Genomic DNA, 22,557 nt, shown 5'->3' on the forward strand with positions numbered 1-22,557 from the left:
CTGGCATTTTTGGGCAGGATTCCTGAGCTAGGGGCCAGAAGCCCTTAAGCAATGATTTAAAAGGAAAAAAAAAGTCATGCACATTGACTTAACAAAGCCCACTTCCAGCTCCTTTTGTTTACTTTCATATATGCTTCATCAATAACTGAAGACTATCTTGGTTGCTAAATTACGGAAGTCTCCTGTTTTTCATTTATTTTAACTATAACAGATAAAGCTTGTGCTGCAGTATGGAGGCTTGCTTCTCACTAGCCTTGCCTCCATAGCCAGTGGTGTTCTGGGACCCACATGCAGTGTGGATCATTTGGGCCTACTCACACCTGGGTTTCTGGATTAGAAATAAGGCCCTGCCTCCACATTATAAATCTCTCCAACAACAAACTTGTCACTCATTAGCAGGTACCTGACTGCCCACCAACGAGTTTCCTTAACACATGACAGCTGTTTTTCCAACTATGCTCTAAGCCCCCAATACAACAAAATGGTCACAGTCTTGAAGGGACTGAGGACAGGAGGCATCTTTCTGTAAATAGAACTCCTAAAACTCTCAACAGTCAAGCAGTTCCTCAATGGCAGCATTCTACTGTTTTGAAAGGCTAGTTATTTTGGTCAAACTTAAAGACATACGGAGAAAAACTGAGATACTGTAGTGAAGGAAATAACAAGCCTATATCCAATTAAGAGGAAAAAGAAATCTAAAAAGTATTACCATAAAGCTCCTAAATGCAGAGTTTAGAAGCGAAGAGTAATAAAAATGCTTATATTTTGGTGACCCTGATGATGACTGTGTATTCGAGGCAGGTTTCCACCAAGGAAATCCCACGGAGCTTCCTCTTTCTGGGCTGCCAGAGATGCCTTCATGAGCAGCGCTGTCTGCATTCTGGGATGTCAACTGAGATTTCTCATGAGGACAGACCATCTAATGCTGTGGCATCAGCCAAAATTTGGATGTGGAAACCTGTCCTCTTCCACCTCTACCCAGGCTCCATGCTACCTTTGATTCTGATGAGAGTTCCACCCAGGGAACACCTGAAGGTGGAGGACCTGGGCTGGAATGTCATGGTGTATGTTTCACTCAGCATCTCAGAAACACTATGGGGCCCAATTCTTCACATTCATATGGCACATTAAGCGCAGGGGACTAGGACTTGTTCCATAGGCCACACATCAGTGGACTCTAAAGTTACCTCAAAAGCTCATTAAAATGCCATGACTCTTCAATAGGAGAAGCACATCTACTGATAAGACCCCATCAAAGAAACAGTCTTGAAACCAACTCTCATACAACCTAAGAACCCTAAGGATGCAGATGGTAGCTCTGCATCTAGTATCTCCCACAGCTGATTTGAAACAATACATTTTCGAATTCCTTCCTGTCAGTTTGTGATTAACCAGATTTACTACCATTTCAGATTTCACACTAGTAATTCCAGAGAGCCACTAGGATTGGATTTGGGCAGTTTATGAATAGGTGGGAAGATGGACAGGTGGGAGGGAGAGGAGAGAAGAGAGGAGGGCAGAAGAGCAAAGGGATGGATACAGGTGACGGAGGAGGGAGGAAGTAGGATGGAGATAAGGTTCTGGGAACTGATGAGCAGCAAAGCAAATAACAGTATTTTAATAATAGAATCATTCAAGTATGGCAATTATTTAGGGAAGTCTCACATAGCTACAATTCTCTCAACCTTTTTTAAAAATAGTGCTAAGTTAAAATAGTGTATTTTTGCAAAATGGCTTCTATTAAATCTGGTCTCCTTTCAAATAATTTAAACTATTTCCATACTTGTTTTAAAAGCAAAAAAAAAAAGGTTAAAATAAAACACTCCCCTCTTCTCAACCAGTTGAATAGATTACTCTTCAGGAGTTAAATCTGGGCAGATTCAGTCCTACTGGTGTGAACAAAGTAGGGGGGCAGCCATATAAACAGCCCCTTCCACTGCTTAACTGTGATCCCCGCCCCCCCCCCCCCCAATAAGAGAAGGAGGGCAGACAAGTTACAGCTCAGCCTGAGTGGACAGAGCTGCAGGGGTCATGGGGAGGTCAGCTTTGAAGGAGAAATCCCAATGAAATATAAACATGGCATTGTGGAAACCAGACAAATCTCCCATAGCTTGTCCAGCCAGCGTTAATCTCGCCATCAGCTGTGGAGCATAATCCAAACAAACTGATCTGGCGGTTCATACATCTGGAAGCTGTCATCTTCTGGAACCTCCAAGCAGCGTTCCACATATCTGAAACACTCCATCGCCCAACCTGACCTCTAAACTTGTCAGAGGGTCAAGAGTGGCAGGCACCAAAGAGATATAAGGATTTAGAGGGTCAGCTGCCATAGGAAGATGGCATCTGAAGCTATCTGTTATTTTTAAAGCACTTATTGTTGGGCATTTATTTTTTGATCGTTTTTCTCCAGATATGAAAGCTATGCCACAATTGCTTCCACCTGTATGTATGTGCCCACTGTCAGAATCGAATAACCATCTAGAACACATAGTCTTCATTTTAAAAGTGCCTAGGGGACCAAGGAGCAGAAAGAAGCTGTTGCCTTTTTTTTTTCTCTCCTTCGTGAAATGCCAAAACCCCCAAACTGACGGCCCCAGAAACCAGAAACTGGCTGATAACCTTGGAGAGGGCAGTAAGAGCAGAGCTTGTGCACCGCCTGCCTGGCAGACGGGCTTCAGTCCTTCGTTGTTTCTTTGGTTCTGCTGCACAAGAGCACCTGGCAACAAGCAGTGTGTGGCAGGAACATCTGGAGAACTGGATCATCAAGAGCCCATGTACTATGTGGGATTTGGAAAGGAGCTGTTATTGCTGTAGGAGCGAAGTCCAGTGGTGTCTTTTGTTGCTTTTTGTAAAGTCACATTCATGCTAAAAACCTTCAGTCTACTGTGTTGGAAATCCAGTGAGGTCTATCTGCAAAATTAAGTTACCCAAAGGAAAAGGAAAAAAAAATGTATCCGAATATAACACTTCTCCCTTCTTCTATGGCCTATCCCCACCTGTTCTCAAGTTTTCATGATGTTTTTACTTGCTACTTAATATAATTCTAAAGATAATCCAAAGTTTAAAGTATTTGCATGAAAAAAGTTAGATACCTGGGTCAGTAAATATAGGGATGGGGAGGGAGAGTTATCTTAAAGCTTTCACATTTATGGCAATGCTTTAGCAGTGTAATAAAAGCCTTCCATCAGCATCCGTCTTCTAACTGCAATCTATTACCTATTATCTAAACCACTGGTTCTCAATTGGGGCAATTTTGCAACCCCCACCCCCACATTTGACAATGAATAGAAACACAATTATCACATCCAGGAGAGTGCTACCAGCATCTAGAGGGTAAAATCCAAGGATACTATTAAACATACCTCAGTGCACAGGACAGCTCCCACAACAGAGAATCATCCAGCCCCAAACATCAATAGTGAGAAACACTGTTCTAAACTGAAAAGGTGAAGCTCAATTATCTCCTCTAACTGCCTAAGTTAGAGCCAAAAACAGCCAAGAGCACTGAAGGCTTATGCTAGCAACTACAAACTCTAGAGCACTTAGAAATACTAAGCAAGCATTAAAAAAAAAAAAAAAAAAAAAAAAGGCCATGTGCCTTAAGAAAAAACCAAGTTATAACTTGTGTCCTCCTCTTTTGATGCTGGCCTCCAGAGATGTTAATAACCAAACACAAGACAATGTGGATTCATTTCAAGGCTGTTATCTTTTGTAGTAAAGGAGGCAATGTTTAGAGAAAAAAACAAAAAGCTCAAAAAGATAAATGAATGTTCTGTCACTGGAGAATCATGACAACAAACTCATGTCTCAGAGAGGGTTGGAGTGGAGGGGTAGATACTAAGTGAGGCAGAAGGATAAAAGCACTAAGCAAAAATGCAAAACCAACCGAGAAATGGGCAAGATTAAAAAGAAAGCATTTCCCTTCTGTGAGATCCTGGGGAAGCTCTCTGGTACCAAGGAGGGAGCTGGAGGCCAAATACACTAGTGTAAACCTTAAGGCAGGCAAAGAATGGCTAAAGGAAGATTTGGCAAGTCCCCGCTGACACCACCCGCCAAACACCCTGAACACATCAGAGACCTTCCTGCTACATAGCTGGACCTTCTAAGACTCAAGGTGTCCCACCTCAAACCTGAGGTCCCAACCAAAGGTAAGCACTGGAAGTTCTCCCAGAGACCACACCCCCTGTCCTCTGAGCCTTTGCCCATGCTGTTCCTTTGACCTGGAATACCCCACCACCAGCCCTGCCCCTGACTCAGGCCCCCTTCCTCAGGGCTATCCTACAAGGTGCCCCTGCTATCCTGCCACTGGTCTGTGTGTCTGCTGGGCGGAAGTCACCTGAGGACAGGGATGAGGGTCTTTTACCAACATCACTCTGGAGCTTCAGGCAGTACCTGACACAGAGCAGTCACTGAGAACATGTGCTGAATGAGTATTTTTAAGTAACACTCTCTCCCTGACCTTGCTGCCACTGGCTGGTGTTACTGAAACATTCCACATATTATTTCACCCACCCTCAGGACTCCATTCACAAGCAATCTAGATTTGAAATTTTTTTACTCGCAAATACTATAACCCTAAGACCCAAGCTAGCACCTAATGTATATTGACAGTTTCTTAAAAAGCAATCATTGTATGAACACTGTAACTACAGAATCAAAGAATTCTTATCACCAATGCCATAAAAAACATCTTCCTTATCTAGATTATATTGGCTGCACATTGTGGCCAATGTATTCAAACTGTCTTTATAAAGCCATGTTTCCTCAGCATGTTAAACAAAGCATGAAAGCCAAATCAAAGATACAGCCTATCAAGTGGATCCCTTTAATTTGCTGACTATATTAAAAAGATAACATTATTTTGGCAGATATGAGGATACTTGTAGTAAGTCTATGTGTATACACAGATATAAAGGCAAGTGAAGATATTAATACATTATCTATAAATCAATCTTATCTAGATATGAATGTACCTGTGTATAGATGTACAGTTGCTTTTGCATATACGCATGTCAATTTTTATCAACAGAAGAAATAACATTTTATAAATTGTTCCTCAGCACTCTCTCCCCTTGAAATCTCTTATGCTTTCCTTTCTTCTGTTGCTTTTTAACTAAGAAAATATGCGACCTCCATTCACTTGGTTTAGCAAGCACCCTTGTTTATGTCCAGAATATCTGCAGTCTCTATTAAGAAATGACTATCTAACAGATTTCTTTGCTGATAGTGATGAAGAATGTACCTAAGACACTAAAGTGCAAATTAACCTACATTCCAAGTTACTTCTCATTTTACTCTACTACAGTTTAGGATAGTAGAGAATTCTTACTCTGAAAAGCAAATAATTCCATTATTTGCTGTTGATATAAACACTAAGCTCACTATGTCACAAACAAGACTTCCTCATTGTTACCTTTACTTTGAATTTAAATTAAAATTATAAAATGGTATGGTGGCCTCCTTGGTTGGGTTTATTTACACTTTTGAAACTGTTACTTCTACAGGGGAAGAGAGTATGGAATGAAGGAATGGCAAATCAAGGTCAAGGCAACAGAAGATCAGGCTGACTTAAGTCACCAGTAGGCAGGGTGGACATGGAGACACAGAGGATCCATAATTTCTCACATACAAAATAGGACAATAATTCAATCATCTAGTAAAAGAAAAAATGTTACAAAGGCTATCAGGTGATAAAAATAAAGATAATAGATAGCTACTTTACTGAATGGTAAGGCATGTGATAATATAAATGGTAAGGGTAGTTGTTTAACAAGTGATAGTATGGAGTATCTGGCCAAAGAATCAGTGAGCCACACTGAAACTGCCAAAACAGAATGGGAAAGGAAATAGCTCAGAGGTTCAAAGTAGGCACAATGAGTCTTATCTCAGGTGTGTCATTTCCCAGCACTCTATCACTAAGCTAGAGCCTCAGCTTGTTTCTCCTCCCAGGACTTGAAATGAGTTATGTAATGCACAAACATAGTTACTTCTAAAAATATTTATACAATGTTATACAAATAAGTGGGGGCTTCCCTGGTGGCTCAGATGCTAAAGAATCTGCCTACAATGCAGGGAAGATGCCCTGGAGAAGGGAGTGGCTACCCACTCCAGTATTCTTGCTTGGAGAATTCCATGGACAGAGAAGCCTGGCAGGCTACAGTCCATGAGGCCACAAAGAGTTGGACACAACTGAGCTGGACTAACACACACACAAATAAGTTAACATTAGTTGTCTATAAACTTATTCAAAATCTACTGGCAAGTCTTGCTCAAAACAACGATATGGTCTTTTGTCATCATCATCGACACCCAACAAATTTGTTGGTCCAAGTAGCAGAAAGGGAAATTTACTCATCTCTTGCTCTGCCCTAGAACCTGGGGCAGCTGCCCACAGTCTAGCCAATCACATCATTTCTGAATGGTCCAGGGCCCCAAAGAGCTACTGCACCCTATCCCTGCCCCACAGGGGGCCTCCCACTGCTGCTGTCCCCTCAGCTTGGGCCTTTGACCCCTTTTCTGAGCTTCTGCTTAGAACTCCCTCCCTCCTCTGCTCTAGGTTGCCCTAATTTGCCTCACCACCTCCATGGAAGGTTTTTTCTTCTGCCATTTAAGTTTCAAATTTAATGCAAGTCTGACATTCAACTCTAATAGTTGTAAATGTATGAATTTGTGCACAGGGAGTGTCTCATATCTTCAGTGTCCCTTCAGTGCCCAGCACCGTGCTAGGACCATTATAGATGCACAGTAAACTTGCTGTTAAGACATTATATATGCTTAATAAAACCCTTCTTTTATCTACTAATGACAATGAGGCGCTGAGTCGAGGTAAATTACCCCATGGATTCAATCCAAAGAACACTGTTGTATTCATTACTAAGCTACTTAAGGCAAGAATGTTTTCTGGTCTTAATTATTTGGACTATTATTTTAATTGTCACTTCTCAACTAAAGACTCCACCATATGCTTGCAAAACACTGAAAGCTGAATCTTCACAAACAAGGCAAGATTTAATATTCTCCAAGGCTAGGTCTCCAAGAGTATTCTGAAGAGGGATCAATTATGCAATTATGCATGTACTCTTAGGCTTCCAAATTTTGTCTTAGATATCACAAGGAATGCCTCAGATATTCCGGTTTGAAGTATCTACATAATTACCTCAACCCATCTCTCCCATCTGATTGTAAGAGATTACCTAGGTAGTGTTCAGGAGTTAAATGTTTCCAAACACCAACAACGTTACTTTCCAAAAACAAAACAAAACAAAAACAACCCCCTTCTCTCCCCCGCCCCAAACAAAACCCCTGAATCAAAGAGATTTACACAAAGAATGTAAAATGTTTCCGTCAGCGGTGGCGGCGTACGTCTCTGTCTATGGGTGATCTATTTTAAATTTACAACCACTTGAAAAAAAAAAGACTTCAAGAACCCCCAAATTGAGGAATGTGGATAAAAGACTGGCAGAACCCTTGGAGAGCTCCCATGGCCCCTCCCTCCAAACCCGCGTTCTTAAAACACATTTTTTTTATTCTCTCAGCCTGCAAAACACTGCTTTCTCCCAGAATAATTCCATTTTAAAAGCCCCCACCCGCGAGGAAACATTAATCTACTTTGCAAACAAGCGTTCCAGTCTGTGCTTTACTGTTTTTTTTCAACTCCTTTTCCCCCACCCCACCCCCCTTTTTTTGTACCTTGAGACAAATGTTTTTTTTCCCCAAGAGTTGAAAGCTGTCCAAAAACAGGACCACACACGCCGCCGCCTCCGCAGGCCCGCGTTGCTCCCGCCCCCCGCCCTCCGCGCGGCGGCCACGGCCGCCGGGGGCGCGCACACTCCCTCCAGCCAGAGGGGTGGCCTCTCTCTGCCCCCACCCTCCTTTCTCTTTGGACGCCGTGGGTGGGGGTGGGGGAGGAAAGGAAGCTGAGGACGCGAGCAGGCAGAGCAGACGCCTTCCTCTGGCCGCGTCTGGGCGCGCGGCGGAGGCGAGCGGTGGTGGCGGCTGGACCTGGGGGCCCCCCCGGCCTAGCGGAGTGGTCTGTCCCGCGGAGGGGCCCCCTTGCGCCCCCGCCGGCCCGCCCTTGCCACTCTCTCCCACAACACCTCGCAAAGCGCAGCTCCCGGAGTAGATTACAGCGCGGCCTTTGTCGGACGGGCCTGGCTCCTGGCCAGGCGCCCAAACAATAAACAATTCCCCCTGGTGCGGGCAGGGGGTTTTCGCTCTTCACAGAAAGGATCTAGGTGTATGCTGGCAAATATCTTTATCAATTGGAAGGAAGGGAAGGGGGCCCGGGTTGGGGGGACGAGAGGGCGCAGCGGCGGGCGCAGAGTTTCTTACCTTCCACCCACAGCTCCTCCACGTTGGTCTCGAGATTAGCTGCCTTTAATCCCACAGCGAAGGCCCCAAATATGAGGAGGCCTACAACCAAGAACTTGCCGCAGTTTTTTTGAATGTAACAACCCAGTTTAAATAAGAGTCTTTGAAACTTCGCTCGCAGCCACAGCGGCGCTTTCCGGCCAGTAGCTTTCCCCTGAGGATGAAGCAGAAGGGAGGAGTGAGCGCCCGGGAGTCGCGGGCCGCGCGTCCACGCCCGCTTGCGCGCACCCGTCCGGCATCCCGCGACTGCATGGCGGGGGGGGGGGGGGGGGGGTTGCCCTGCGGGCTGGAACCCAGGTCGGCCAGAGGAAACGCGAGCGGCGTGGGTGGGGAGGGGGGGGGGGCTGGTCATAAATCAAAGTCAGGCTGCAGCGTGGGAGCTGCACCTCGGCCACAGCAGGGGCGCCCCCACGCGCAGCCTGCGTAGCATCCCCGAGTGACTTTAAGGTCTGGGAAGAGGGACTGCGGGAACAAGAGGAAGCCGAGGCAGTGTGGAGAGACACCATTCAATACAGGAAATATTCACACCGGTCCGGGAAGGGAGGGGCTGCGTAATCCCTGCGATGGAGCCCATTTAAGAACAAGCAAACCACTGCGCCCTTGCCCGCAAGTTCTGCCCCAGCCTTCACCCTTCTCGGGGTGCTCCGCCGAGGGCAGGGACTGGGTACAAGAGCGCTTTGGGAACAATGTATGGCGGACTCCCCCATTCTGATTCCCCCGCCCGACTTGGTAGTAAATTGGGATCCACGTGGTGAGCGTGGGCGCCGGAGCTCACTCGCGATGCATTTCCATGGCGTTGGGAGACGCCGTGTGAGCTGAATTAGGAAATGGGGCAGCCATCTGCAACTTACGACAATATTTGTGATCGGAAGAGGGCAGCCACATGGATCTTTCCCTCCTCTCCCTTCCCTTCTGGTTAAACGCGAAAAGTAGCCGAGTGCTCAGGGGACGAGCCCAGGCCGACGCAGTCGGGGGTCCTGACTGGGTGCTGGCTGTTCCCGGCGGCGGCGTTTCCCCTGCGCTGGCCGCAGCCCCGGCGGGCCCCTGTCTGGGTGCTTGCCTTCCCCAGATTCCACACATTTCAGCGAACCTCGTAAACACAATGAACCCGGCCGTTCCGCAGACCCGCACCACGAATTTAAGGTGGCAATTTGTTTACAACTTCCCTTTCCCCGCAAACTATGAGAAGTGGCTCAAAAATTGGAAAAGAAGAGAGGAGATGCCCTCTTCCGAGGATAATTTTTAAGGGAGCAGAGATTTCATGCTCAACAAAAGCAAAACCGGCTGCCAAAAAAGGAAACCACCTTTATTTCTGCTCCCTCCTCCCCCCCTCCTCTCTCCGCCTCTCTCCACTCCGCCTCCCCCTCTAAGATGTTAAGAAATGTGGCAGTATTACAGGGGTTTAGGCTGCAAACAGGGGCAGGGGCGCAGGAGGAGGGGGCTTAGGGGTATCGGGCAGTGCCGCGCTGCTGCGGCTCTTGAGGTGGTCCACTGTGGACCGCTTTCCAGTGCTCCGGAAAAGGCACGCTGGGGAGGGCGCGTACGTACACACACACACACACACACACACACACACACACACACACACACACACACACACACACACACACACACACACACACACACACACACACACACACACACACACACACACACACACACACACACACACACACACACACACACACACACACACACACACACACACACACACACACACACACACACACACAATCTCCACCCCCTGCAGACCTCCGACAGCCCTTTCCTCCCAGGACCGGAGGGAGGGTTTGAATTTTTCAATCCCCACTTGTCTTTTTCCCCCCTTGGAGGTGTGTGTGTGTGTGTGTGTGTGTGTGTGTGTGTGTGTGTGTGTGTGTGTGTGTGTGTGTGTGTGTGGCGGGGACGATTCCAAAGAGGAAGAGGAGGGAAGAGAGAGTGGGAGGAGAGGAGAGACTGAAATGCACCTTGGAAATCTGCTCCAGAGCGAAGGCGGCGTCGCAGTAGCTGGGCCGGTGCAGATAGTCCCAGTCCGGCACGGCGTTGCGGCGCAGTCCCCCGGTCCGCCTGCGCCTCCCGCCACCGGCCGGCCGGCCCGGGGCCCCGCTGCAGCTGCCGCCGCCGCCGCGGTTCTGGAGCTCGGCGGCGTTACCAGCCGAGGCCATGTTGCCGCCGCCGCCGCGGGAACCGAGGCTTCCCGGGCGGCCCGGCGCGCTGCTGCCGCCGCTGCGGGCTCCCGGCGCGCCCCGGCGCTCGGCTAGCGAGGACGCTGCTGGCCGCCGGCAGTTCGGGCTGGGGCTCCGGTTGACAGACCTGCTGCTGCTCACACAGCGGGCGCTGCTGCCGCTGCGGCCGCGGCCGCTGCCGGAGAGTCAGACCCTGCGCCTTCCATTGCCACATTGCGCGGGGGTCCCGAGGTCTCTGCGGCTGCTGCTGCCCACATCCAGTTCTCCGGAGGGCGAGAGCCGGCGCGTGGAGCCAGCCTGTCCTTCGGTCGCTCGCGCGGCGCTCCTGGCTGGCTGTCCCCAACTCCCCCTACCGCCTCCCGCCCCGCGCCGCGACCCCTTCACTGCAGAAAGCGCCAGCAAATCCCCGCCGCTCCCGCCGGCCTCGCTGACTCTCTCGGCGTCTCACGGGTAGCCCGAGCGGCCGCGGAGGGTAAAGGCAGAGCCGCCGCCGAGGGGTCCGTGGGCGCCCGGCGGGTCTCAGCGCTGTCGGGCCGGGGCAGCCGCCGCCGCCGCTGCAGTTGCGGCGGTTGTTGCTGGCGGTGGCGGCTCCTGAAGCTGCTGCTCGGGCTGCTCGGGGTGCTTGCGCTCTGGCTGCTGGCTTCTCGGTGGCTGCTTGGTCCCGGACTCTGCTTTCTTGTGCTCCTCGCTGACCCGCTGGACCATTCTGCCCCAGTGCAGCGCGCCTCTTTCGCTCCCGGGACCTGGGGACTCCGCTGTGTGTGTGTGCAGCGGGCAGCGGCCGCAGCAGCTCCTTGATTCAATAGATGAGATGGAAGAAGAAAAAAAAGAACTCTCTCCATTTGGAGAAAGAGGAGGAGGAGGGGAGGGGGTGGAGGGGGAGAGAGCGAGCGAAAGAGAAAAAGGCTGGAGCTCCCGCCCCCGGGGCTGTCAGATGGCTTGGGTTTCTGCAACGCGATTGGCTCGCGGAGGGCAGAAATTACTCAGCAAACATGACTATTATTAGCTGCTTAGCAACAGCTCACCAAAGTAGAGAGACCACCCAGGTAGGCAACCCCAGTGTGTGCATCCCGGGCTTCGGGGGGAGCCTCCGAGAGCGCCAACCTTCTCGCATGCAATACTTCCATTAAGGAATGCTCCCCCTCCCTTTCTTTCTTATTCCTTTTCTTTTCAACAGTGTCTTCTTTTTGTAAGATGCTTTGCTCGTGCGCGCGCGCGCACACACACACACATACACGAGTATTTGCCTCGCGATAGACAGGGGGGAAAATGTAATATTTTTTAAAGCGCTTAAACAATTTCAGAAATTTCTTCAAAGAAAACCCTTTCAGAGGCACCTTGGCCTCAAGCTGCAGCAAATACTGGGAGGTCCAGCTTGAATTCCCAGGCCTGCACCAATAATGACAGGGTGGTGGATAGTGCGCCAGTGTGTGCCAGATTTTTTTTTTTTTTTCCCCTTCTCTCTTTTCTTTTATAACCAAAGAGAAGACTTGGGCTCTCGCAGGGAACAACGCCTCGCATTAAGATAAACAAAATGGAAAGTTAAAGAGGAGAGTAAGGACGTTGGGAAAAGCCACCCTTTCTTAAAATTCGCTCCCCCCTCTCCGTTTTCCCTCTCTAAACCCCACGGCAGCACAGTCCAGGTTTGAAGGAGTCAGTGTTTTATAAACGTGGAATCCAGACACAGAAGCAGTCTCGTGGAGGCAGAGGCGTTTTTATTTGAATCTTTAATGCGACGTTTGTAGAGGAGAAACAACAGAATCCTTTTAACAACCGGAGAAACAGAAATGTTTTCTTTAGAAAGAGAGAAAAGCTTTCCTATTTTGGATTCATTTGGACTCTCCCCCCTTTTCATTAACTACAAGTCCCTATTTAAAATCTTTTAAACCTTACCCCCCCCCCCAAACTGGTACGCATCCTGTTATATTTAATAGTAGCGTGACATAAAGGAGAATAAAGGCTTTGATGCTGGATTCATTTGAAACAAATTGTGCGCCGATTGCGAGGACTTGTCCGGACACTGCAGCCAGTGTCACCGAGACATCAGGGGGATTCGCTTCCCGTTGGGGCAGAAAACCTGCGAGTCTAAGGTGGATCCTGGGGTCAGAGACAAATTAAACTGCCTACACGGCTCCGATTTTTATTTAAAAAAAAATTTTTTTTGGAGTTTTTTTTTTCTTTTGCAAGTTAAGTTCCTCCCCGAGATAGAGACCAGACCCACAAACTCTCTATTCTGCCTCATTTTAGTATTTGGTTCCCCTCACCGCCACTTTTTTTTTTTTCTTTCTTTTTTAAAAACAGTATTGAACTGCAGAGGCACTCCCTGCAGCAAGCAGCCGACTGAAGCCGTGAAATGGGGCAGTGTGGCTTTAAGATGCACACGGTGTGTGTTCATTGAAAAAAAAAAAACAGAAAGAAAAGGAAAGGAAAGGAAAGAAAGAAACCCAGATGGAGGGAAAGGGGGAGGAGCGGGGGAGAAGGCGGAGCCCACGCTACCACGTGACCTAAGGCCCAGTCGGCGCGCGCTCCAAGGGCCCGGAGGCCTATTGCGCGCGCGCGATTGTCCGAGCGCGCCCGCTACCGCGCGCGCCGAGCTCCGGACTCCCAACTCCTGCGCAACCCTGGTCAAGCAGGTAGGGAACTGGATGCGCTCGGCTAGCGCCAGGCGGGCTCCAAGTCTCCAACGCTGGCTCCCGGGAGCCCAAGGGAGGCGCACGCCCCACCGGCGCGGACGGACGTGCCGGACGCGCCGTAGTACATTCCTGAAGGCGGTCCGGCCCCCTTACGTCGTCCAATGCCTGCGCGGCCTCCTCGTGGTCGGCCAATAGCTTATCGCTCGCGTTCCTTCCCATTCAGCAGCCCCGTCCCGAAAGGAACTGCAGCCCGGCGCGCCGGCCACCCGAGCGGCCCACGCGCTCCCGCAGGGGGCCAGTCGGCCAGCCCTCCCCGCCGCCTTACTTCCTCTTCGGCGGCTCCCTCCTCCCTCCTTCTTTCAATCTCCCCTTTCCTTTCTCCTTCGTCTTTCACCCTCCCTTTTTTTTTCTCCCCCTTCTCTCCCCTTCCTACCAGCCTCACCACCTTCCCTCTAACCTTTTCTCCTTCCTGGTTTCACTGGGAGGCCCTGCCCTCTGAATCCCAAACTGGCGAAACGCGTGCGGTACCCTGGGCTGAATGGGGTGTCCTGCAGAATAAAGAGACAAAGACAGTAGAAGTGTCTGAGGCGGTGTTCACGAGATCGGGAGGAGGACCTGAGTACCCGACCAGCGCGTAAATTCAAAACTTAAAACTCCGAAGGAGCACGTGATTTTGTGAGCGGCTCTAGGAAGGGTTGCGAAAATTCAGAAAAGACAGCAGCGTGCATTTCCAATGACAGTACGTTAATAAATAAGATCGCAGGAATATTGGGCTCGACTGAGAGCAAGCTTAATCTTTGAGCAATATCCTGGTCTTTATTATGTTTGGTAAATAGCATATCGGGACACGTGATATATTATTTTTTTTTTCACTGAATGGTTCTACTGACGTTTCAAGTCAGACCGTTTTGTGCGTGCCGCTGGAAATTAATTTTTAAAGGTTTTGGGGGTGGTACCCCTAAAAAGACACGTCAGTCTTATATACGAGGCTTGCTGTGTGGCAAAGGTAACCATGTAGCTATAGGCAGGGTGCTATGTTTTTCTTTACGAAATTCTATACAGTGTTTTAGACCAAAACATTAGTTTTTCCTTTATTGCAATTTCAGTATAGATTATGGAATTCTAAAATGAAATGATAAGCTATGCACACATAACAATTTCCTATTACTCCCCGCGCAGCTACATGTACACCATTTCGATGACAAAACCTCTTGAATTCGGGTTCATCTCCCTGGGTTTGACTTAATTCCTAAACGTTCTGAACACTGATCTCTGGGCCCAGTTTTCAGCTCCCTTAGCCCCCTCACCCGCTGTTTGATAGGTTAACTTTTCAGTATCTCAGACAATAGTCTCGGCCTGTACATTCTACCATGGGTTCCAGGACGGCAATCCCCAGCCTGGGCTCTAACAAGCGCTATCTTAATCTCCCCACCCCCAGTGGCCGCTTCCCCTGTGGTCTGCTTTTTTCATACACGGAGATGAATTACTTTGAGGATCTAATTGGCCTTGTTTCTGTAACATTTTAAGAAAGGAAGAGGAGCCAGTGTAAAAGCCTGCTCGACTTGGGTGGTCAGGGCTGAGGCTGCCCCCAATTTGCCTCATTGCTGATGCATGTGAGTTCGACATTCCCAGCGATAATGTTGTTCCTAATCAATCTGCCCTTATTTACATTTGTAAGCATTGTCGGCTTTAATATGCATGCCCTGTGCAGGGCACCGCTGCGCCACACCGGGTTTGTTAACTTCAACCGGGATTCTCCAGACCTGAGAGGAGGCTGACAGGAGGAGCCAGGGCTGCAAAGGTGTCTGCTGGGAAAAATCTTCTTTAGTGGCCTTTCTGCACTGAACAAGTGAGACGCTTGGTGCCTTTTCAACCAGCAGGAGTTGCTGGCCCTCTTTCTTGAGTGTCCCATTTTCCCTTTCCAAGTAAAGTCCATCTCAATGCATCAATTGTCATTTTGGTCTCTCTGTCATGATCCAAGACTTCATTGGAATTTGTAGTTTTCAAAACACATTCCTTAAACTCTTAAAATATGATTCCTTCCTATCTTTTCTCTACTCCAATATTCAAATAACCATGGTCACACCACACACATCTCAAAAATGACATCTGATTATCCCAATGATGACACTGAAATAAAACATCTGCCCTTTGTGTTTGGACATTCCAGTGATAAGAAACTGTGGGAGCTGCACTTGGTGGAGTAATGAGAAACCACGCTGGAACTTGACTTTTCACTGGTTTCTCAGATCCAACTAATTAGGCCTTTAAAATCTAATGTAATTTAGCTAATATCTGCATAGTACAAATGAATGAAGGAGTAGATGTATTCTAGTAATTTGACCTTTGGGCCATGTTATAATTTTATCTACTGAGCTTAATACTCTTTTCCACAAATGCAAATAATTGCAAACATTACATTAAGTCCCACAAGTATTCCTGTGGAGAGGCTGTGATGGGGAGAGAACTGGGGATTTAAAGTGATATGCTATTTGTGGATGGAGAGCCCAGGGCACTGGATGTGAGTGAAAGGCCAGAACCTGAGCAGTTCAAAGCAGGTACCTTGGATAAGAGTTGACTCAATTCAAGCCATTTTTTGGCTCCCTAAGAGTGCGTTATTATTTCCTCATTGGCAGCTTTTGTATTTGCTTAAAGGTGATGGTAGAAAATGAGTCTAAAAGGGGGAGGGAAAAAACCAATTCAGCAGCCCCAGAATGTAACCCCCTTAAGAATGACTCCCCTCCCCTTCTCCCTTCAACCTTCTGTTTCCTCCCGTATTTCCCCCTCCCCAGAACTGGAGGAAAGGGAACAGCTCTAGCCAACTTGTCAAAATAATGCTGCTAATTACCCCTGATCTCCTTTAATGGGAAGCTGCTCCCAATTCTACAAAAGAGTAAATGAGGGGTCTACAGCACAAACCCAGGAGCACTGGCTTTTTTTGTGTGTGTGCTTGCAGTGAGCTTGGGGGGGGCGGTGGTAGAAGGAGATGTCCCGAGAAGGTCCCTGAAATCTTCATGTTTATTACTCCAGGTACACATACTAATTTGGAAAAGGGACTTAAGACTTTCTACGGTGCCAAAGCGATTGGTATTCTCTTGCTGGGAATGTCACTAACTGCAGAGAAAATGCTCAGTCTACAATGAACTTGAAAGAAAACAGCATTGACCCTTATATTTATTTCTTCCCTTGTCTATATATTTTCTTAGCCACATTACTTTAAGAGATAGAGACGTATTCTGGAAAGACCCAAACTCCCAACATTCTTCCATCCATCTCTCTCCTCGTCTCTAACTCCCCATCTAATATATCCATATCAAACTCTGCATTTGGCAGAAGGCACACCATTCATTTCAGTGATCTCTGCCATCGGGTCTTGCATGAAAAAGAAGCTGAGCAACATGATCCCTTTGACCCACTGCTGGAGCAACAAATTTATTAGAGATATAGGCATGAGAAATGAAAGGGAAGTAAAACAATTCCAGCTCATTGTGTGTCTTTCTTTCATACTGCTAATCCGGTTTACACATCACGCCTACACGTCTCAATAGGGCTTTATACACTGTGGCAGAGGCGGGAGAAAATAAAAGGTGTGTGTGTGAGAGAGAGAGAGAAAGGACAAAATAGGGAAGACAGATATTTTAATCTATTCAACCTATATTGATTTGCCTCATTAGTTTTTCTATCTGTAGAAAGTTGAAGATGATTTTTTTTTTAAGTCACAACATAATTCCAAATGGTGCTAATTCCTATTCAAATAGCTTGTTACTTTATGACTAGGTTATAACCAGAAATTAGATATACTTCTCAGTGAGTTTGAAATGAAGCTAATACCCCAAATTGAGAATGGGTGTCTACCTTGATTCAACATTTTAAAAGAAAAAGGTCTTAGACTCAAAGGTGAAAGGCTGTGAAACAGTCTTGTGGAAGGAAGCTGGGTGACAACTGGAACACACACAAACTCACAACTGAAAGCCCTTGTTTTACAACATGGGTACACAATGCACCTGAGGCAACAATTTATACCACCCAGATATAAGAAGTTACAGTAACAAAGGGTGACACCAAAAGGCATTGTCTTTCTTTGTAGAGGTAATTAATTGCATGTTGAACTACTGGAGCCAAAAAAAAAAAAAAATCGAACACACCAAATGCTGAAAAAGGACTATTGTGCGAGTTCAAGACCTCAGTATCAAAGTATTAAAAACTTAGAACCACCCATAGTGGGTTTTTATTATCACCTCCTGTTCTTTCATATGGTTCCTCCCTAGAGAGGAAGGAAGGCTAGAAAGGAAAGAAGATAGTCTTCTCTCCCATGTCTATGAAAACAGAGGTCTCTAGGTGTCTTCCATAGACAACAATCCATATGGTTCTTCTTAGGTAACGGAAATCGAGATCTGAAAATTTGGAGTTTATTGCTCATCCACCAAGTAGGAATCATGTTTAGCAGAAACTTAAATACCTGAAGACACAGTATATGTCACCTCCGAGGTACAGTCTCTGGAGGTCTTGTGGTCCCACGGTTGGCACCAGGTCTACATGGATTTGGATCAGTCTGGCCCACCTCAGGGATCCCCCTCAGGCCCTACTTAGCCATCTCAGCACCGGGCTAGCCGCCCACCTCTTTAATGGTTGGCAGGCACCAGAATGCCCAATTCCGTGGGTGCAAGAGTCAACACATACCTCTCCTACCCGTGGCCCCTTCCTGAACCCAGGAAAGCCCCTTTGGCCCTTATTCCCACCAACGGCGACCGGGAGAAAGGATGCTTGCGCTTCGGGTTTTGATAAGGTACTTCTCTCCTAGCCCTGGGTGTCCCACTCAGAGTCCAGGCCCAGGTGCCGAGAACACTGGGTAGGGGTGCGAGAGCGTACGCCCAGCCCCTCGGGCAGACCTCCCCGAGCTCCCGGGAGACTAGAGAACTCGCCCGGGTGCGCGCGCTCCCGGCCCGCACCCTCCCCCCGGCGCTGTCATTCTTCGCACCAGCCTTCCATCCCCAGCGCTCTGCCTCCGCTGGCAGTCAGTAGCCACCACCAGGCTGATGAGCGGAAGCCAAGGTGGCGACCCTTTCAAGCGTGAAAATGGGATCCCAGGCGACCCCCTCCGTGAGAATTCCCCTCGGAGCCGTTCCCCGGCCGGGCCCGCCGCAGACAGCCCCCTCCCCGCCCCGCGGGGCCGGCCTCGGGGGGCGGGGGCCCGGAGCGTGCGAGCGAGCGAGCCTGGAGGCGCGGGCCGGCGCCCCTGAGCCCCGCCGGCGCAGCCCACCCAGCCCCGCGGCCCCGGCGCGCCGCCCGCCCCGCCCGCTCGCCCGCCAGTACCCGCAATCCCGCGTTCCCGGGGCGCAGGCCGCGCGAGGGCGAGGTGGCGGCGGCGGCCGAGCCGGCTGCACTCACCATAGCCGGCCGTCAAGCCCTGCCCGGAGCGCGGGTGCCGATGGCGCGGACGCTGCGCTTGGATTTCACATCAATTCCTTTTCCCCCCCGCGCCCCCCTTTCCTGGTCCTCTGCTCCTCCGTCTTCTTCCCGTCTTCCCTCGTCTCCCCCTAGTCTTGTCGCCGCAGATCTCTTTGTCTTCCCTGTCGTCGTCTTTTTCTTCGTCTTCGTCTTCTCCTCCTCCTCCTCCGTCTTTACAAAAGGAACGGAAAGTGTAAAAACCCCGGCGCGCTGGGCCGCCGGAGGCTTTCGGCGGAGTGCGGCGCGGACTCACAATTACAAGCCTGTTTCTATTAAGCAGTTCCATGGCCCTCGGCGTGGGTGGTCTGCCGCGCCATAGGCAGGACCTGTCAGGGTCACGTGACAGATCCGAAAACTTTACCCCTTTACAATAAACTCAAGGAAAGCAAAGTAAACTCGAGGAACGTGCTATCAGCACAGCCCTCCTGGGTAAACAGGCGCTCCCCTCCCCGCCTTCCTGGGAGGCGCCCCGCCGAGCGAGCTCCTACGAGCCCCTGCCGCCCCTCCCCGCCCCCTGCGGCTCTGTCTGCGGGGGGTCGCCGGGCGGGGGGTCTCCGCTCAACATCTCGCCTTCCGCACCTATTGCTCCCCAACCCCACACACGTTATTTGCTAACAAATAGCCACTTGCCCAAACCCCCGAGTGGGCGGTGCTGGGGGGAGCAGGGAAGCTCATTTTAGCATCCTCGGCGCTCCGGGAAATGAGGGGTGCCCAGAGCGCTGCAGAGGAACACCACTTTCCTGTCTTCAGTTCTCAAAGCCCTTTCCCGCTCGCATTCCCACGGAAGCCCCGAGAAGCTGGGAGCATTCTGGTTGACAGGCCCACAGGCTGACAGGGAGGCAGAGAGCCAGGGAAGCCGGGCAGATAACAAGAGTCTCCCCGGGGAAATGTTCAGTGTACTAAGATGTATGTGGATTCGTGCAGCTTCTGTCGGAGGTCCCTGGGAAGCTGCTACTTCTGAAGTAAGACTAAAGTGGAATCCCTTGGAAACCAAGATTGGTAGCTGGCTGAGGAATCACTAATTGATATTTGCTCTTTTCCCTTCCAATTACTGTGGTTTTTGGGGTATGCCACCCAAACGCTCCCACCCACGCTGCCTTCCCAAACGAGGCCAGCTTGGGTGATTGGGCTAGGCGGAAGTGCTGTGGCTCTCAGCCTCTTACCCTAAATGGAAAGTCCTAGTCAGGAGAGACTCTGCTGCGATGTTTAATCTACTCAAACCTGTAGGGTAAACTGTTTCACATTCAGACCGCTGCAAGGTGCTATTTTAAATGTACCCCGTTTTGAATAAAGATGAATTACAGATACATGGGGGGAGGGGTAACAAGTTACTGAAACTATCGGGAGTTACCTAGCTGGTCTTCAAGAAAAGCCTGCCTTTTTTCACCTCATTCTGGGCTGACAGTGTGATTAGAGGTGGGTGGGTGTGTACATGTTGTCATTAAAACAAAATAAAACAATACCTGAAAGTCACAAAGGGGCTTCTCAGTGGCACTAGTGGTAAAGAACCCAACTGTCAATGCATGAGACGCAAGAGACAGGGGTTCAATCCCTGGGTGGGGAAGATCCCCTGGAGAAGGAAATGGCAACCCACTCCAGTACTCTTGCCTGGAAAATTCCATGGACAGAGAGCCTGGCGGGCTGCAGTCTATGGGGTCACACAGAGTCAGACAGGACTGGGCACATGTAGCGTCCTTCCCCCCACCGCCCCCCCCCCCCCCAAATCACAAGTCATCTCCTTACCCCAAAGATGATATACCATTCTTTAACAGGGTCATTTGAGTTTACAGGGTGTTTGTGTTTGAAACACATTAAGTAATTAAACATTGGCATACTGGGGAGCCCTATGAATTAAGCTGGTCCAAAAAGTGGTTATCATTTCATACCAGTTGACTTTAGTATAAAATGGTCTCAAATGGATATTAGCTGAACATGGATTCTGTGTTATAATGATTGGGAAAACAAACCCACCAACATTTCCCTCTGAAAGACTACCTTTTGGTGTCATATCAAAGGATTCTGTTCATACCCTATTCTAAACCTGGGTTGGGGAGAGTGGGTGGGGACAAGGAAGAAGAAGGTATAAGTACATCTACAAGTAGAGTGATCTAGAATATGAAAGAGGAAAGGGGATAAGAAAAAGAGGAAACAGCTTAGCGAACAACTTTTAAATGGCCCAGAATATAAAGTTGTTAGGTAAGCTAGTTTTGCAGGGAAATTCCAGCAGAATTGTGGAGTTTGCCTTTCCCAGTTCAAATGAAGACCCTCGCACAAGCACATTTGGCTACCTGCTCCATGAGTATAGCCAAGGCTGATAATGAGGGGTGGACCCAGGTTTGGTGGGGTCTCAGGCATATGCAGTTTGGTAAGGGGAGACAGCTTCTTCAGGAAGTCCAAATTACAAACAAAATCAAGTACAGGGCCATTGAAGGGGAACTGTGGGAGGAGGGGCCCTGAAGCTTCACGAGCCCCCTGTGAAGTTACCCCTTTATAGTAAAGAACGGAGAGGTTACAGAGCTGCCCAGATTTTGTGGTCTCACCTCCACTAGTTAAGACTGAAGGTCTTAATGTCACAGTTCAATCAAATGCTTTATAGTTGGGAGCAAAGATGAGCTTGGTTTGAATGTGAACTGTTGAAGTTGGGCAGTGGTGGTTTAGTGAATCAGGGAGATAGAACCTTTGGTGTCAGAACTTGAAAGGTCAGGAAGGAGAGGAGAGCACACTGGAAATACTCTCCCTCAATAGCAGCTTGCCCTTCCTTTCCTTCTTCTGAAATCAGGTTTTGAAAATTATCTCAGTACTATGCCCTCTCTTCTCTTCACTCCTAGATGTTAGAAACATTAAATCATCACTTCTGAGACATGTGTTCTCCAATCCCCCCATGCACTGGTACCTTCTGGCATTTCTCCGAGACTCTTTGCCAGGGTAAGTGGGCTCTTTCTCATCAAGCAGCTGCCTCCACCATTCTAAAGTTGTTTGTGTCTCATCCCTTCCTACAAAGCCAGCTCCAGTGCTGCCTCCTCTGATAACCCTCTTCGCATGGAGGTGTCAATGACTGTCAAGGCTTCCAGACAGCAGAGCTCAGTTGTAGCCTGCCCGATCTGATAAGCCAGTTGGCATCAAGATGTTAGTGGCTGATGAGGCCACTAGACAACACATTTGTAAGTTAACTTGGACTTTTAGAGCATGCCCAGAGGAATAAGTTGCCAAGTTGGAAATTTCGGGGCATTAAAGCAGGACCAGTTGGAGACACATGGGGCATCTGAGGATGGAATAATGGAGGGACCTTTTGAAACAGGTCTGAAAACAGACCACATGGGCATGATCAAATTTGTTGATGGGCAAGGTCATTCCTGGCTGTTTGTCTCTGAATATCTGCTGCTACTTGAGATACAGTTGTTACCCTTGTCACACATAAACACACAGACAGGCACATGCATGTACATACATTCTTCTTTCTATGCTCCCCTCTTTCTGGGTCCACTAAATGTGGGTGCCTCAGCACTTTTACTCATCCCGTCCCTGCTGCAACCTCCAGCAACTAGAGGGTTTCAAATGAATAACTGAGGGTTCAGGAGAAACATTTGTCCACATTTGAGAATGTCTCCATCTCAGGATGAATGCTACTCTCATACTCTGTCAGTCACCCTTGGTGTGGTCATTCTTTAATACTGGATCAGACAGACCAAGCTTTCATAAAAAGTAATTTTGCCCAATGTAGAGATTTCCATTCTAAAATGACTACCCTCTCTTCCTGTCAGGAGGATACCTACCCCAAGACAAACCAACTTACAGAATTGGGGCTTTGAGGACTGAAGGGTAAGAAGCATTCAAGGTGGTTGGTTGGAATTAGGAGACTGAATGAACAATTGAATTATAGTGGTAACTGCAATGCTGAAACAGAAAAAGAATAATTTTTT

The 22,557-nt window shown here is 48.7% G+C and overlaps 1 protein-coding gene and 1 long non-coding RNA gene across 6 annotated transcripts in view; one reads left to right on the forward strand and one right to left on the reverse strand.

Moving 5' to 3' along the window:
• Positions 1–18,662, reverse strand: part of PTCH1 (patched 1) — a 70,629-nt gene extending 51,967 nt beyond the window's left edge. The window contains exons 1-2 of one of the 5 annotated variants that reach the window (XM_027550194.1): positions 10,338–10,676; positions 8,332–8,524 (exon numbers count right to left, since the gene is read on the reverse strand). In XM_027550194.1, coding sequence (XP_027405995.1) covers positions 8,332–8,524; positions 10,338–10,535 — 391 coding nt within the window. In that variant the 5' untranslated portion in view covers positions 10,536–10,676. Of the gene's footprint in view, positions 1–7,689; positions 7,791–8,331; positions 8,525–9,221; positions 9,310–10,337; positions 10,677–18,577 lie in introns of those variants that run through there. The other 4 variants (XM_027550196.1, XM_027550195.1, XM_027550198.1 and 1 more) reach the window with 4 other exon arrangements.
• LOC113897427 lies at positions 12,884–15,134 on the forward strand. Its single transcript, XR_003512347.1, has 2 exons — positions 12,884–14,802; positions 14,901–15,134. It is a non-coding gene; the product is annotated as an uncharacterized LOC113897427 (long non-coding RNA).
• Positions 18,663–22,557: the final 3,895 nt, after the last annotated feature.

Source organism: Bos indicus x Bos taurus, chromosome 8 (genome assembly GCF_003369695.1).
Source record: "Bos indicus x Bos taurus breed Angus x Brahman F1 hybrid chromosome 8, Bos_hybrid_MaternalHap_v2.0, whole genome shotgun sequence".
Classification (NCBI taxonomy): domain Eukaryota; kingdom Metazoa; phylum Chordata; class Mammalia; order Artiodactyla; family Bovidae; genus Bos; species Bos indicus x Bos taurus.